This window comes from Macrotis lagotis, chromosome 7, assembly GCF_037893015.1.
Source record: "Macrotis lagotis isolate mMagLag1 chromosome 7, bilby.v1.9.chrom.fasta, whole genome shotgun sequence".
NCBI lineage: Eukaryota > Metazoa > Chordata > Mammalia > Peramelemorphia > Peramelidae > Macrotis > Macrotis lagotis.
In genome coordinates this window covers 8,592,040-8,608,069 of record NC_133664.1, presented here as the reverse complement: position 1 = coordinate 8,608,069, position 16,030 = coordinate 8,592,040, and the positions used below count along the sequence as shown (strand labels likewise).

At 39.5% G+C, this 16,030-nt stretch overlaps 1 protein-coding gene across 1 annotated transcript; it reads left to right on the top strand.

The window, feature by feature from the left end:
- The first annotated feature begins 2,383 nt into the window (after positions 1-2,383).
- AGR3 (anterior gradient 3, protein disulphide isomerase family member) lies at positions 2,384-12,192 on the top strand. Its single transcript, XM_074195036.1, has 8 exons — positions 2,384-2,435; positions 3,790-3,944; positions 5,424-5,487; positions 8,384-8,436; positions 8,988-9,064; positions 9,515-9,578; positions 10,472-10,555; positions 11,316-12,192. Exons 2-8 carry the CDS (start codon positions 3,839-3,841, stop codon positions 11,363-11,365), a joined length of 498 nt encoding a protein of 165 aa, XP_074051137.1. The 5' UTR covers positions 2,384-2,435; positions 3,790-3,838; the 3' UTR covers positions 11,366-12,192.
- Positions 12,193-16,030: the final 3,838 nt, after the last annotated feature.

Genomic DNA, 16,030 nt, shown 5'->3' with positions numbered 1-16,030 from the left:
CTTCTTTTCCCTTTCCCTGTCCTTGTTTTCCCCACTCCTTCCTCCTTCTCTCTCCTTTTCTATATCCTTCACTTCTTCCCCTTCTCTCCTGCTTCCTTTTTCCTCTCTCTACCCTTTATCTCATTTCCTCCCTTTCTTCACCTCCTTCTCCCTTCCCCTTTATCCTTTCCCTCCCCCATTTATTTTTCTCCTTCTCTCTCTCTCTCTCTCTCTCTCTCTCTCTCTCTCTCTCTCTCTCTCTCTCTCTCTCCACCCCCGTTCTCACTCTCCACTATACTAAGGTTGCAGTGACTCTACTTTCCCTGTAAAAATCCCTAGATATTAGCTTCCCTTCATTCTCCAAAAATATTTTCTGCTTCTGTACCTCTCCCTAAGCCTCCAAGACTGAGGAGGGTACTGTGATGGAGCCTCAGAAAACATCAAAGGAAATATCATAAATAGGTATGTTTGTGAAGATAGAAAGAGGGAAGGGATGGACTTCTTGCCATCTTCGGTCTTCCCTAAATGGGAAAGCCAGTGATAGTAGATGCACCTGGAGTTGGTTTTAAGGGAGCTAGATTCAAACTGCGACTCTTTCCCTATCCCTATCTTCCTCCAGTGGAAGGAGGACCTTTTTTCCTAGACCTTCATTTGAAGAGGCATTCTATGCTCCATGCTCTCCACAGAGCCTAGACACTCTAGGGCTCTCAAATCTCTTTATTTTGTCCTGGGGAAGGTATCACTACCCCCCCCCAAAACAAGCAAACACTTCTCCCCTTCTTTTTATGTCCTCTCTTCCATCATTCTCATGTGAATCCCTTAAGAGTAGGAATTCTCTTTTTTAAAACTATCTTAATAATATTTTATTTTTCCCCAATTACCTATCGTGAAAACTTTTGCATTCATTTTTATAAGATTTTGAGTTCTATATTTCTCTCCCTCCTCTCTCCTCTTCTTCATATATCTACTATCATGTAAAACATAGTTCCATATTAGTTTCAATTGTGGAAGAAGGAACAGATCAAAGGAGATAACCATGAGAAAGAATAAAATACTGAAAAAACATGTTTTGCTCTGCATTCAGAGTCCATCAGGTTTTTATCTGGTTATGGATAGCATTTATCTTCATGAATCCTTTGTACTTAACCTGAATCATTGTGTTGCTGGCAAGAGCTGGCTCCTTCACAGCTGATCATCACACAGTGTTGCTGATACTATATTTAATGCTGTCCTGGTTCTGCTCATTTCATTTTGCATCAGTTCGTACAAGTCCTTCCAGGTTTTTCAGAAATCTGCCTCTCTTCATTTCTTATTGCACAATAATATTCCTTTACATTCATATACCACAGATTGATCATCCATTTCCCAAGTGATAGGCATACTCTGTTTCCAATATTTTGCCACCATGAAGAGGGTTATTATAAATAATTTTTGCATGTGTACGTCTTTCCCCCAATTTTTATGGTCTTTTTGTAATCCATATTCAGTCGTGATTTTGCTGGATCAAAGGAGAGGTACAATCTGGTTGCCCTTTGGGAATGGAGAAACTGTCTTTGTTACTTACATTTTTAGGTATAATCTAATGAGCTCACTGGTCAGGCCAGTCCAATTCCACTTACAGAGACCACTGAGGGGCATGGAAGTGAAGTGATGTGTCCAAGTCACACAGGTAGAAAGTAACAGAGTCTAGATTTCACTTCCTATCATCTGACTGAATCCTGCACCTCTTCTGTGGTACCAGGGTCTCTGTCCCCTAAAAGACACATATCTCTGTGAGAATCATAGAAAAAGAAAAAATCACAACCCAGCAACTTACTTTCATCTAAGGAAAGTAAACAAATGCATTCTAAACAATCCATAGATAATCATCTCATGTCTATTTAACATAATTAAAGAATTATGAAAAGGGTTTTATAACTTCTAAAGCAATAGTTTTAATATGTCAAAGAAATTGCTGCTTGCATTTATTCATTACATTCCTTGGGACAGAGTTACCCAGATTAATTTATTTTCTTGCCAGTCTCCACGGCCCATTGAGCTTGACCATTCCCATGCTCAACCATTCCCAAGAACAATGGTGTACAGAGAGACCCGTCATTCAACTTCTGGTTTCCTTTTTCATTGAACTCCAGCCAGAGAGACTGTTTGAGGTCCCAGGTTGGAGTTTGGGGGGAGAGGAGACCAAGGGGGGGAGTTGGCTTTCTAAGGAGATGACACTTGATCTGAGTTAAGCCAGGGAGCATGTTCCCAATAGGGAGGCACAAAGACAGAAGGGCACAAAGATTCTCAGACAAGTCAGGTTCTGGAAGTTTGCAGATGAATCTGCTCTTGTCAGAAGGTAGGTGGGACAGTAGGTCAGGTGGTGGGGTTTTTTTTTTGAGTTTATAAATCCTCACTCATCGGAAGGAGGCACATTCAGGAGGGGGGAAAATCTACTAGGAGGCCTGGTCAGTAAGGTAAGCAAAAGTTGTTGGGCTTTTTATTCAGGGGTCAGATAATGCTGTATTTAATATTTTAAGTTAGAGGAGGAGAAGGAGTTTGTCAAATTATTTGAGGGAAATGACTTGTAAATGAAATATAAGCACCTTCTCATCCAGAAGGGACTAGCTAGCTTTGCTCCTTCTGAATGCTCCATAATCAAATCATGCAAAGATAATATGAAGGGATGTAGGTGGAGTTGGGTGTATCAGACAGTCTGTAGTCTGAGAGACTGAGCATATTACATTTGGCCACCAGACTTAGCTAACAACTTTTCTTCCTTCTCATAATCTATTTGAGCATGTGTATGTGGGCAGCAGAATCACATGAGAACTCAGAAAATAGAAATGATTTGTTTTGAAGGTGAAAATGATGGACTAGATTGAACAAGATTCAATGTAATCAAGACAAATGTCGAGTCACACTCATTTAAAAAAAATAGCCATGCAATTACAGGACAAGAGAGTCACAGATGAAGAGGAATTTGTCTGAGGGAGAACTGGGGCTGCATGTGGACTTCAAGTTTAATATCAATAAATAAGACAGAAACAAAAGGCAATTTCTTCTTGATCTTTGAGAGGAAAGGCAGAGCATCCAGTCAGAAGTAGGTGATACTCGTCTCAGCACTGTCTTCTGCCCTTAGCACACCACATCTCTAATGTTGTGATCATTTGGGTCGCCAAAGAATAGAAAGGCTTGGTTACTGGGAAGTCAACAGTGTTGCTAAAGACATCTGTTTAGTTTAGTCTGAAGAAAAATAAACATTGGGATGGGAAGAGGCATACACATGGACTGTTTTCAAAAATTTGGAGACAAGATTAGACTTCTGTCTGTTTGGTCACAGAGGAGGAAACGAGAATAAGGAGGGCAAGTCACAAAGAGACAAATGTAGTCTTAAGGTAATGTTGTTTAAGTGATAACACTGTGAGCTCTCCCAAGTGAAATGGGCTGACTAAGAAAATCATAAATTCATCTTCACATGGGGGAGAGCTAAGTGGATGGACACATGGCAGCAGGACTCCAAGTCCAAAGTGAAGACGCTTGTGGAGGAGAGGATCCTTTTCAGTATGGCTCAGAGTAGAGAACATTCAAGTTCCTAGCAATCCCGAGATTCAGAGATTGTTTTTGGAGTATAATTGTTTCCTAGATTCATCTGCGAGTCCTTAGGGGCTGTGGGGCTTTTTCTTTGAATCCATCACAGCTCCTAGAAAACAGTAGAAGCTTGATCTATTGTTGTTGGCATGGATTGATTTATTGAGTGGTTGATTACTAAAGCTATCAAATGATCTCTTTGAAAAGGGGTGGCCATCACTCCTTGACTTTGTGTTGCAGTGACAGAGTCACCCTCTTGGTCACAGAGAACCCCAATCCAGAAGAAAGGATGTCCCAGTCAGCTTTGTCCTTCTTTCTCCTGCTCCTGGCTGTCTCTGCCAACCTCACTGTGGCTGTCACAAAGAAGAAAAGAGCTCCTCAAACCCTCTCCAGAGGTTGTATTTATCTAATCACATCTGTTTCTCTCAACTCATCAACTAATTGGGGGAGGAGGAAGGGAAGATTTTTTTTAATTGTCTGATTTTTCAACCACATTCTAAATCTCCAGTAAAAGCCCTATCTACTAGGGTGTCATTTGCCAAAGATCTCCTTAAACAGTAAGATATCTGTGATGGGAGAAGAGATTTGACCCAGGAGAATGATTTCTCTGTAGTCATCATTGCATCCATTACCACCATGGGTCAGGTAGTCAAGAGCAGGGCTTGGAGGGAATGCAAATGTGGAACAGACTAAAGAGATGATGTTGTAACATGGGAGAAAGCAGGCTTTAAAGGAGACCTGGGAAGTCAGAGGATGCCCAATGGGGAAGTGCGGAGAGATGACAAGAATCAAGGTCAAACTTCTTCTTATACCTCAATTGTTCCAAGAGTTGGTGATGATGGTGACGTTTGTCCCTCATTCTCAAAGAAGACCACCATCAGGGAAATGATTCCATGACATGAATGTAAATTGGCTTTGAGTGAGGGGGAATGTGTTAGGTCACCAGCCTCACTTCTTCCTCCAGAGCCATCTGGGTCCAGTGGCCAGATAGGAATCTGGACCACTGGAGATGGCCCTGGATGAAAGGCAATCAAGGTTAAGTGACTTCCCCAAGATCACATAGCTAGTAAGTATCAACTGTCTGAGACCAGATTTGAACTCCCATCCTCCTGACTCCAAGACCAGTGCTCTATTCATTGTACCACCTACCTGCCCCACCAAGAGTTGGTACACCTTGGCAAAGAAAGAATTAACAGAGGTTCAGAGAAGGTGCAAAATTAAGGGTACAGCTGGGTCTGAAGATGATGAATTGTGGTCATGGGGAAAGAACAGAAAAATATTATGAGGAAACTGAGGCCCAGGTCCAGAGATACGAGAGAAAGTCTAAACCACTGCTTATCCAATGAAGAAAGTGGCAGAAGTATGATTACCTCAGGCTGTGTGCCTTGGGGAAGGCACATCCAACTGTGTGGTCAATTCACTTTCATATTGAAAATGATAGGCTGATAGAGAGTGCTAGAGCTGGAAGGAAGCTCAGACCAGCAAGTTCATCCTCCTCATTTTACAGATGAGTGACTTCCCCCAGGTCACACAGTCTGAGGTAATCATACTTCTGCCACTTTCTTCATTGGAGTCTTAGTTTTATTTTTCAGATTGAAAACAGATCTATAGATAAGTAGCGCTAGATTTCTTTATCTCCAACTGGATGAGCACACTGAGTTGTATCTTGCTTGGGGTCACATAAAGATAAAATCTATCCAAATCTTCTGTCTCAAAGACTAAGGTCATCATACTGCAGAGCCCGCAAGATTTAAGGAAATTATTGTGTGCGTGTGTTTTGTGGACATGAAATATTGCATAAATATGGCTTGTTTTATGAACATCATTATTCCATAGTAACTACTTGTTAGATATATTTTCTGTTTCTGCTTCAGGCTGGGGTGATGACATCACTTGGGTACAAACTTATGAAGAAGGGCTCTTCCAAGCAAAGAAGAGGTAAAGAAACTATTCTAAACTAGTTTGGAAATATCACAGGCCACTAACTTTAAGGGAATTTCCAATTGCTAGTTCTATGTGCCACCCCCCATGAAATCTCAGGTCCAGGTTAAATGTGTATGTGTCTGTGAGTATATGTAGGTGTGTGTAGGTGTATAGGACAGAAACAGAGGCAAACAGATGAGAGAGAGAGAGAGAGAGAGAGAGAGAGAGAGAGAGAGAAAGAGAGAAAGGCAGAGATAGACAGAGAGAGAAGAAAGAGAGGGAAAGAGAGAGAGAAAGTGGGAATGTGCCCAGAGGAATGCTTACATATATATAAACTTCTGCACACAACTGAAAGAGAAGGAGAGAGAAAGGGAAGGGAAGACCAAAGGAGAGAGTCAGAAAAAAAAGAAAAAGAAAGGAGGTGAAGCAGAGTGAGGAGCAGAGGGATGGGGAGATGAGAGCATTTGTGTGCATGTATGTTGTGTCCCAGAGAGGCAAGGCAAAGAAAGGCAAAGAGAGTCTATGGGCATTGTCTCTCCTGATAAAATAGTTGGAGCAGGGCAAGTTTTGAATTTTCTTTGGATCCTCAATGCTTAACAGTAGGTATTTAATAGCTGCTTATTGCTCGAATGATGGAACAAAGTAAATAACAATGAAAAGAAATAGGACAAAAAGGTCAATGGAGTAGTTCAGGGCTGAGGGTCACAAGAGCTTCTCCAACTGTGATTCTGGGGAAGTTGCTCAGCTACTTGGACCCTCTGTTTCTTCATCTAAGAAATGAGAATTCTGGGCTGTCATTTGAAGAACTTTCCAGTTCTACCCCCTGAGATTCTTCTACTATATTAAGAAATAGCTTCTTCAAACAGAACCTCTTCCCTCTGGGTTATTGTATTTCACACATATATGATCAATAACAAAAGATGTCTTTTATTATTTTCACAGAGAATCTAATGTCCATTAATGTATAATATGGAAAAAAGCTTAAGGCATTTATATTCATTTTTATAATTGGTGTTAAATATTTTTTAAAGTGACAACAGATAAACAGGTTAATTCCTTCCTGGCCTGGAAAGGAATCTCAGAAGCCCAGATATGCTGGTAGCCAGTTCTACCCAGCTCTCATATTTACAATTTTTTTTAGGTTTTTGCAAGGCAAACGGGGTTAAGTGGCATGCCCAAGCCCACACGGCTGGGTAATTATTAAGTGTCTGAGGTCGGATTTGAACTCAGGTCCTCCCAACTCCAGGGTCAAAGCTCTATCCACTGAGCCACCTAGCCACCCTTCATGGTTACAGTTTTCACGAACATTTACACCTTGTAAATTGTGAAATCAGGGCATGATTCATTGTTGTAGAGATTATCTAGACATAAGAAAGTGATGCAGAAAATGTTAAGAATGCAGATGAAACATAAAAACATATCATACTGTTTTACATTTACCAGCAGACCCATACACCGGGCTCATTCAGTCCAATGTCTTCTTATTGCATTGTTTATTGCATTGTTTCAATCCTTGGGCCTTTTTTTAACTTCTCATTGGGAAAGAGTGGGGGGAAGGTGGAGTTAAATAGTCTTTTATTTTTTCCAATTACATATAAAATACGTTTCAGCATTCATTTTATAAAATTTGAAGTTTCAAACTTTTTCTCCTTCTCTCCCTCCTATCCCTCACCCTTTTATGAAGAATTTAAGTACCTCTAGGTCACAAAGTTGCAAAGATGGAGGGAATCTTAGACATTGTGTAGCCTACATAGAATTAAAGAAATTGTCCATTTTTTCCATTTTTTCAGAAGAAATGGAAAGGTAAAGGGGTCACTAAGTAGGTATCCCTCATCCTACTACAAATGAAAACTTGACTTAACAGGATCTCATTCTGAAAGAGGAGACACAACAATCTCTTTTGTTTTTTCTCCATTCTACAATCCAGAGAAACTGGTCTTCATTCTGCTCATTGCACTGGGAGCTCCATCTCTCATCTCTGTACCTTTGTCCTAACAGTTTTCCATTCCTGAAATACATTCCCTTCTCATGTGTGATTCCAAAAATCCTTCACATCCTTCAAGATCCAATTCAAGGGACAGTGGATAGAGCACCGGCCCTGGAGTCAGGAGGACTTGAGTTCAAATCTAACCTCACACTTAATAATTACCTAGCTGTGTGACCCTGGGCAAGTCACTTAACCCCACCACCTTGCAAAAACCAAAAAGAAAAAAGAAAAAGATCCATTTCAAGTGTCACTTTCTCCATGAATCATTTTTTTAATTCCACTCAATTGTTAGTAACTCCCTCCCCAACCACCTTATACTTAGTTGTCTTGCCTTCATGTTGGATATTTATTTATGTGCCCAACTTTGTACATATTTATATATATATATATATATATATATATATACAAATATATTTATGTATATATGTGCGTATATTTGTTAATGTCATCTTTCTTGATGGAGTAGGAGTTCCTTGAGAGTAAGGATTGTTTCACTTCTGTTTTTGTAACCCCAAAACTTAAGGCAGTACCTGTGATCCAGTAACAACTTAGAAACACTTGCTGATTGCATGGTTGATTGATATCATGTAGAATTATCCTGGCTCTTTTGCAAGGGAATGTAATAGATTGCTCCCAGTTAATCTATAAATCTGTATTAGAGTGTGATGAAGTTTTTCAGCAAATCATATTTGTTCCTGATCTATTTCTCAGTTCAAATAAATATTTACTAAGTAGCTATAATGCACTAATTGCTCTGCTGGACAATAGGGATTCAAAGATAAAAGTCCCTGCCTTCAAGGGGATTCCATTCTCAAACCTTACTATTGTTTGACTCTAACAAACTAACCATCATTGTGAATTCTTCTGCATCACAGGAAACTATTTGCCTTAACTGGACGCTACTCATGTTTTCTTTTTTTTTAGTAACAAGCCCCTGATGGTCATTCATCATCTAGAGGACTGTCAGTACTGCCAAGGTAAAATTAGGAACCTCACATTTACAAGCTTTCAAAAATGAAGGAGCAGATTGTCATTAGAATTTCAGAGAATGGAGTGTCTTCAAAACTAGGGAAGGAAAAAGCTGGCCATGTATCACCCTGGGCTACTCTAAAGAAATGTCTTGAGTGAAATGGCAATTATCACCAGACCCCAAGCTCCATATTGACAGTAGATGACTGCCTTCAGAGTAAGAGTGCAGAGTATTTTTTTAAAAAAAGAAATGAATGAAATAATAATTGAAATCTAAAGATAATCCACTTGAAACACTAAATTTCATAATGGCATGAAATTATGAAAATACAGACTAAATAAATAAGAGACCATCCATTTTTATAGTTGGTATTAAAATAAAGATGGTGTGGAGAGGAGGAGGCAAAAGATGGAAAGAGGGAAAAGAGTGGATAATAGGGTTCTGTTCTGTATAGCCTTCCAAGATACAGAATTAAACATCCATGCTTATCATATAGATGAGAAACCAGGGCTGCACAAGAATGATATTTTAGAAAATCTAATTTTTTTGTCCTTTCAGCCTTAAAGAAAGTCTTTGCCAAGAGTGATGAAATCCAGGAAATGGCTCAAACTAGCTTTATAATGCTCAACCTCATGGTAGGTGACATCCCCTTGATGGATTTCTTTCCAATGGGGAATTCCAATGAGGAACTGGACTTTTGTGCTTGTGTTTGTTTTTTTTTTTTCTGATATCATAAATCAAAATTATAGAGTCAGCAGAACATGGGGAATTCTCCAGGACTGGCATTAGAGTCAACAGTTTAGGTCCTATCTCTAACACAACCAGACTGTGTGACCTTGGACAAGTCACTTAACTTTTTCTATTTTTCAGACAATTCTCTTAGAATACAAATTATCATAGATTAGTCAGTGATTTGCATCTATGTGAAGGGAAAATTGCTCCTAATTTAGTTTTATTTTCAGTCAAGAGCTCCAATTTACCTTTAAGCCCTGGTTTAATTAAGTCATTTTAACATGAGCTATACAAAGAAAAGTTCTGCAGTGAGCTCCTATTTAATCTTTCTGAAATTCTTCTCTGCCCACCAGCATGAAACCACTGACAAGAACCTGTCCCCTGATGGTCAGTATGTACCTCGAATCATGTTTGTGGGTAGGTATGCACATGGGCCCAAGTGTAAGCTTTTTTTTTTTTTAGTTTTTACAAGGCATTGGGGTTAAGTGGCTTGCCCAAGGCCACACAGCTAGGTAATTATTGTCTGAGGTCAGATTTGAACTCAGATACTCCTGAATCCAGAGCCGATGCTCTATCCACTGCGTCACCTAGCTGCCCCTCAAGTGTAAGCTTTAAAGTGAGCATTTCTAAAATAGTTGGTCCTGCCCCTCTCCTGATAAAAGAAACTTCCAGTTCAAGGATCTTTCTGTCTCCAATGGAAAGATATCTATTCCCCATTCAAATTAGCTGATTTGTTACTGACTTACATGTGCAGAATGAAATGTAAATTGAGTCTGGGTCTCAGTTCTCTCACCTGTAAGATGATGAAAATCAGTCAGATGGTATGTGAGCTCTAAATCTGTGTTATTCCTTCCTCAATGGAAGGATTGGGGCACTAAACTATAAATAAAAATCCCCAAGGGCAACATATTGACTCAGAAAACCACTCATAAAAATAAACCATGTTTTATTTTATTTGTTTATTTTGATAAAAACTGGTTCTGGCTGTGGTCTAAAGTATTAGCGACCCACACCTGAAACCTGCTGCCCATAGGTGTGTTTGTCACCTCTAAAGATAATAACACATACCCACCCATCCCCTCACACTTTCTCATCCTGGGAGATGAAATTTCTGCAATTAAGAGGTCATTCAATTCAAGATCATTTATTAAATTCTCATTATATGCCAGATGCTGTGTTCTACATTAGGTAGACAAAAACCAAAATGGAGCAGGCCCTCAAGAAGTTTCGTTTCTATTAGAGTATCATCTCATCCCTCCAGACCACGTGTCCTGAGTTCATATAATTAAATATTTATTCATTTGGAACAGATCCCTCTTTAACAGTCAGAGCTGACATCACCGGAAGATACTCTAACAGACTCTATACATATGAACCCCAAGATTTACCAGTGTGTAAGTATTTGTCCCAGATTCCCTTGAGATTTGAGGCAAAGGATGATTCCTTAAACATTTTTAAAATTCCACAGATTATGAGATGCTATATAATCTAGTGGGGCAAATTGATTCAAATTTTAGTAATGATCACTGTTTAATGAATCTTATAAAATAGATATCTATTATGATATCATGCCTACAAAAAAGGGGTGTTGCCTATCAGAATCTGGCATGGGCAAAAGGGGTATGGGTGAAGAGGAGGACTCACTCTGATCAAATATAGTGGAGTTGGAAAATAAGTTAGCCCATCACCCAAAGATTCTGGTCCCAAATCCATTGGCTTGTCTGGAGAACGATGAGATCCTTCGGTATCTGGGATGAGGCAGTGGGAGAGGAGAAAGGCAAAGGAACAGAAGTTGTTCAAAACCCTAGTCACCCACCTCACCTCCATGGTTACGGTCCTATTGACTGCTACCAAAACAATGCCATAAGGAGCCGCAAAAATTAGGAATAATACCCATCTTTATGGTTAGGAAGAACCACTCCCTGTAGTGACTCTGTTGACAAGCAAAATTCAAACTGTCCTAATTTCTTTGACGATATGTCAAAATCCTCGAGTAACATTTTATGTTATTTTTTTCTATCTAGATGACTCTACTCATAAATTATTGGTGTTAACAGGTCTATATTAGGCATTGGGATAGTACACATGGAAGGCAAAATGAATATGCATATTTCAATTTGGTAGAAGTTCAACCTTTCCTTGTTCTCCTTTCAGTGATAGAAAATATGAAGAAAGCTTTGCGACTCATCCAGAAGGAGTTGTAAATGGTGATCGAAAAGATAAACCAAGTCCTAAAGGGGCAATTGTACAGAAGACCTCTCAACTTTAAAACATAGTCATTAACTATTTAGTTAGAGCCTGATGTATTCACCACAATGCAAGAACAAGGGACATTAGGATGGGGGCCTCTTCTCTGGCTTTCAATATTTTGATAGTTGGGTTGGACACTTTCTAAGTGAGAGAGTGATCCCTAGAGCGGTCTGGTGTCGAGTCCTGAAGGCTGCAATAGTCAAAGTAGTGTATCTAATTTGATAGAGCGGGAGCATGAGAGATGGGGCTGATGATGGTAGGACCAAAGTTGACATTGGTCCATAAAATACAAACTAACATCCAGCCCCTATTTGGAACCTTGGACAGCAATTGCAGAACTATCTTGGATTTCTTCATAATGTGAAATGATCTCAGTAAAAACTCCCAATGAAGAATAGATGAAGCCAGTTAGGCAGTCATAGGCACGCTCCTTTCTGTCCCGTCACATGAAGCACCATGTGACTAGCAACATCCAAACCCAATTCCTTTGATGGTAGATCAAAATCCCTAGCTCCCAAGACATTCAAATCACATGTTCTTCTCCCTTAACAGCTACTTACTCAGCACTCCCTGAATTTAATGGAAATTTATAGTTTAAACAGTATAGAGAGAAGGAGAGAGATGTGGGATACCAAGAACTAGCTTTAAAATCAGGAAAACTTGAGTTTGAATCTTGCCTTTGAGGTGTACCTGGCCGTAAGATGATGTGTGACTGGTCAGCTCTGGTCAGTGGCAGCTTAGTTCAAAGCAGAGTTTTACTGTTCAAGTAACATGTATAACCACAGGGCGTTCATGATGTTACATGTAAATGCAATAAATATTTTTAAAACTCTAAACTCCCAATCTCTAAACATCATTGATGACGATGATGGCTAAAAACTTTATTCTTAGACAAATAACTTGAAACGATTGACATAAAGATCATTTCGGAGGATGATCTCTGGGAGAATGATGCCCCAAGAACATATCCTGTCACAGCTGTGGTCTATTAGCCACAGAATAATAGGTTTATAACTAGTTGGAGGTCATTCATTTTCCAATGACTACATCACATTTCCCTCTAACGTCTGTGTCCCAAACTCTCCTCCGTGGCCATTCCTCCCAGATCCTCTTACTATGGCAGCCATCACCCTTTCAACTGCTTTCCTGTTTGACCATTGACTTGAATGGAGGCATCTAGAAGATGCTGAGCAAATCTATAGATGACGCAAGGCTAGGACCGAGGGTGCACTAATATACTGGAGATAAAGTCAGGGTCCAAAGAGATGTTGAAAACCTAGACCATTGGACTGAATCAATAAGACAGAAATGTATAAAGATAAATATAATCTTGTATTTGGGTTTTTAAAAACCAGCCTCACAAGAAGACAGTTGTACCATGTACAACCATAATTCTGGGAAAATCCCTGGAGGGTTGAGGGGATTGCAAACTTAGTGTGAGTAAACAATGGGATATGACATTAAAAAAATGAAAGTTGGTCAAACAAGTGATTGGTTGAAGAAAGGCATGCCATACAAAATGCAGAAGAGTTCTCCTGTCCTCTGCTTTGGTCAGATGATATCTGGCAAATTGTGTTGGCTTGTGGGGATTCCATTTTAGGAAAGACATTTCTAATCTGGAGAGCACCCAGGAGAAGGGGCCTAAGATTCTAAAGAGACCTATAAGCATATAAAAGGTAAAAGAAGACTGGAGAGACCTGAGATCTGTCATCAAGAATTTGAGGGGTTGTTCCACTGAAGAGAGATTACACCTGTTTGCTTGGTCCCAGAGAGCAGGAAAGGGGGTAACATGTGGAAGCTGCACATTTGTTTTATAGGAAACATTTCCCAAGAACTAAGTGTCCAGAAGTAGGAAGGGAGTGAACCCCCCTCACTGTTTCAGGTAGTAACTAGGCGGTCACTACTCAAGGGGATTTGTGCAATGTCACCAGTCCCACTTTCTCCTCTAGAGCCATCTGGGTCCAGTGGCCAGACAGGAATCAGGGTGACTGGAGATGGCCCTGGATGTGAGGCAGTCAGGGTGAAGTGACTTGCCCAAGGTTACGTAACTAGTAAACATCAAGTATCTGACATCTGATTTCACTTTGGGTCCTCCTAACCCCAGGGGTTATGCTCCATCCATTACACTACCTAACTACCAAAATCAAAACACTTTCTTCTAATATATTGGTTTGTTAAGAGATAAGACAAGGATAAACTTGTGAGTAAATGTGTAGGCCTTCCATTGGAGGGTAAACCCCATTCTAGCTATGGTCCCTTAAGCCTGGCTCAGTCCTATGAAGAGAGCATACCCACAGTGATCATTTTAATCGCTTTTGAGTTTCCTTCCCATCAGAAGGTAAACTTCTTGAGGACAGGAACTATATTTCTTTTGGTTTGGACCAGAAAAGGCTTTTTAAAAATGATTCATCAGTCTTTATGTATCTCATAATGATAAAACCTGCCAATCTTTTAGACAAGCTACTGTCCAGCCATGCCCATTCATGATCTGCCCCATGGGTAAGAGAATACATTATCCCTCTTGGGTCCCTGTGGTATTCTCATGTTCTACCCAGAATTCTGGTCTGCCAAGGGAATTTGGAGTCCAAACTGTCCTCTAGGGACACAACAGCCAAAGCAAAGGGCTCCAAAGGAGTGTCAGGTTGGCATCTCTGGATTGTCCTTCCAAGTGCGTCCTTCTAGAGCAGCCTTTTTGAGACAGTTCAATTTGGGTCAGGCCTTGGAATAGTTAGCTCAGATAAATCAGTGGATTAACCTAGGAACTGAGCATCATTGTTCTAAAACCACCCAAATCAAAAAAAATAGAAATGCTAGTGTTGATCCTGTTTCTAGTGAGGGTCTTTTCCAGAGAAGAGCAAGGATGGAGTTTGAGGCAAGCTTATTCAGTCAAGTCCAGTTCTTTATGACCCCACCTGGGGTTTTCCAGGCAAAGATACTGGAGTGGTTTGCTATTTCCTTCTCTAAATTCATTTTATAAATGAGGACCTGAGGCAAACAGGGTTAAATGACTTGCCCAGGGTCACCCAGCTAGTAAGTATTGGAGGCTGTTTTGAACTCAGATCTTCCTGATTCCAGGTCCAAGGCTCTATCCACTACAGCACCTACTCACCTTGAGGCAGACAGTTAACTTCAAAAGGCTGGATCTACCATCAAAGGGCAGCCCTGTTGACCTGTGGGCTGTTGTTTTAAAAGGAAATCCAAGGGTTCAGGTGGAAACAATGGGCCTCTCCCTTCCCACACAGATTACCTTTCTAGATTCCAAGCACCTTAGGCTAGGAGATGGAGAGAGCCAGCATTTCAGGAAGGATGGTGAATTCCATGCTTGTGTTCACTAAGAGATAGCATCTCAGCAAGACAAAAACAGCATCTCCCTCTCTCCTCTCAGCCCCAGCCCTCTCCTCTGGGGAGCAGCCCTAACCACCCCTTCTCAACTTTCTGTCATTCATGTCATAATAAATTCAGCCAAGGACAAATGTTTTCTATGGCTCTTAGAAATCTCTCAAGATCATAGAGGAGAAATCATCATGGACTCATGAAAAGATCAAGGAGTTGGGAGTCAGATAATTTTTAAAAATATGACCTTGGGGGTCCTCATCTTCACCTCTGAGTCTCATTTTCTTCCTCTGCATAGGAAAGGAACTGTACTAAGTGACCTCTAAGACATTTTCCTGCTCTAAACCTATGATTTGGGGACATAGATCCAGTTCCTATCCAGGAATAATATAATATATTATAATATATTATAATATAATATAATATAATATAATATATTATAATATATTATAATATAATATAATATAATAATATAATATAATATAACATAACATAGCATAACATAACATAACATAATATAACATAACATAACATAACATAACATAATATAATATAATATAGTATAATATATTGTAATATAATATATTATAATATAATATATTATAATATAATATATAACATGACATGACATGGCATGGCATGGCATGACATGGCATGACATGGCATAACATAATATAATATATTATGTTATATATAATATAATATATAATAATATATAATAATATATGATATGATATGATATGATATAATTAATATAATATGATATAATATGATATAATATAATGTAATATAATGTAATATAATATAATATAACATAACATAATATAACATAATATAATATAATTAATATAATATAATAATAATATACCAGGAAATCTTTAGGAAAATTGGACCTCAGTTTTCTTACTTGTAAAATAAAGGAAATGTGTGAGATGATTTTAAAGGTGCTTTCCTGCTCTGATTCCTGTAATCCCCATAACACACCCATTTCCTTAGCTTTTGGCTGACCACCCTTCCATCCCCCATCTGTATGCAAGGTTTCTCCTGTATGAACTTCCTGGGTCCCCACAAGTTCCATGACTCTGTGGGGAGTTCATCAGTCTTCATCTTAGAGGCAGAAAGCTCAAACAAATGGAGCCACTATACATCAGTTGTCCTGACTGAGGTGCCTGAGGAAACAGGATACTCCCTAGATCCGTGTCCTTGCAGGTGGGCGTGGGTCCTTTCTCAGCAGATGGCTGATACAGGAGGAGAAGGAGTTATAGATTGCCCAATAGGCAAATATT

Coding starts and splice junctions, on each gene's coding strand:
- AGR3 (XM_074195036.1), top strand. CDS start 3,839: ATGTCCCAGTCAGCTTTGTCCTTCTTTCTCCTGCTCCTGGCTGTCTCT. Junction 9,065..9,514: donor TTATAATGCTCAACCTCATG/GTAGGTGACATC, acceptor TCTGCCCACCAG/CATGAAACCACTGACAAGAA. Junction 9,579..10,471: donor ACCTCGAATCATGTTTGTGG/GTAGGTATGCAC, acceptor CATTTGGAACAG/ATCCCTCTTTAACAGTCAGA.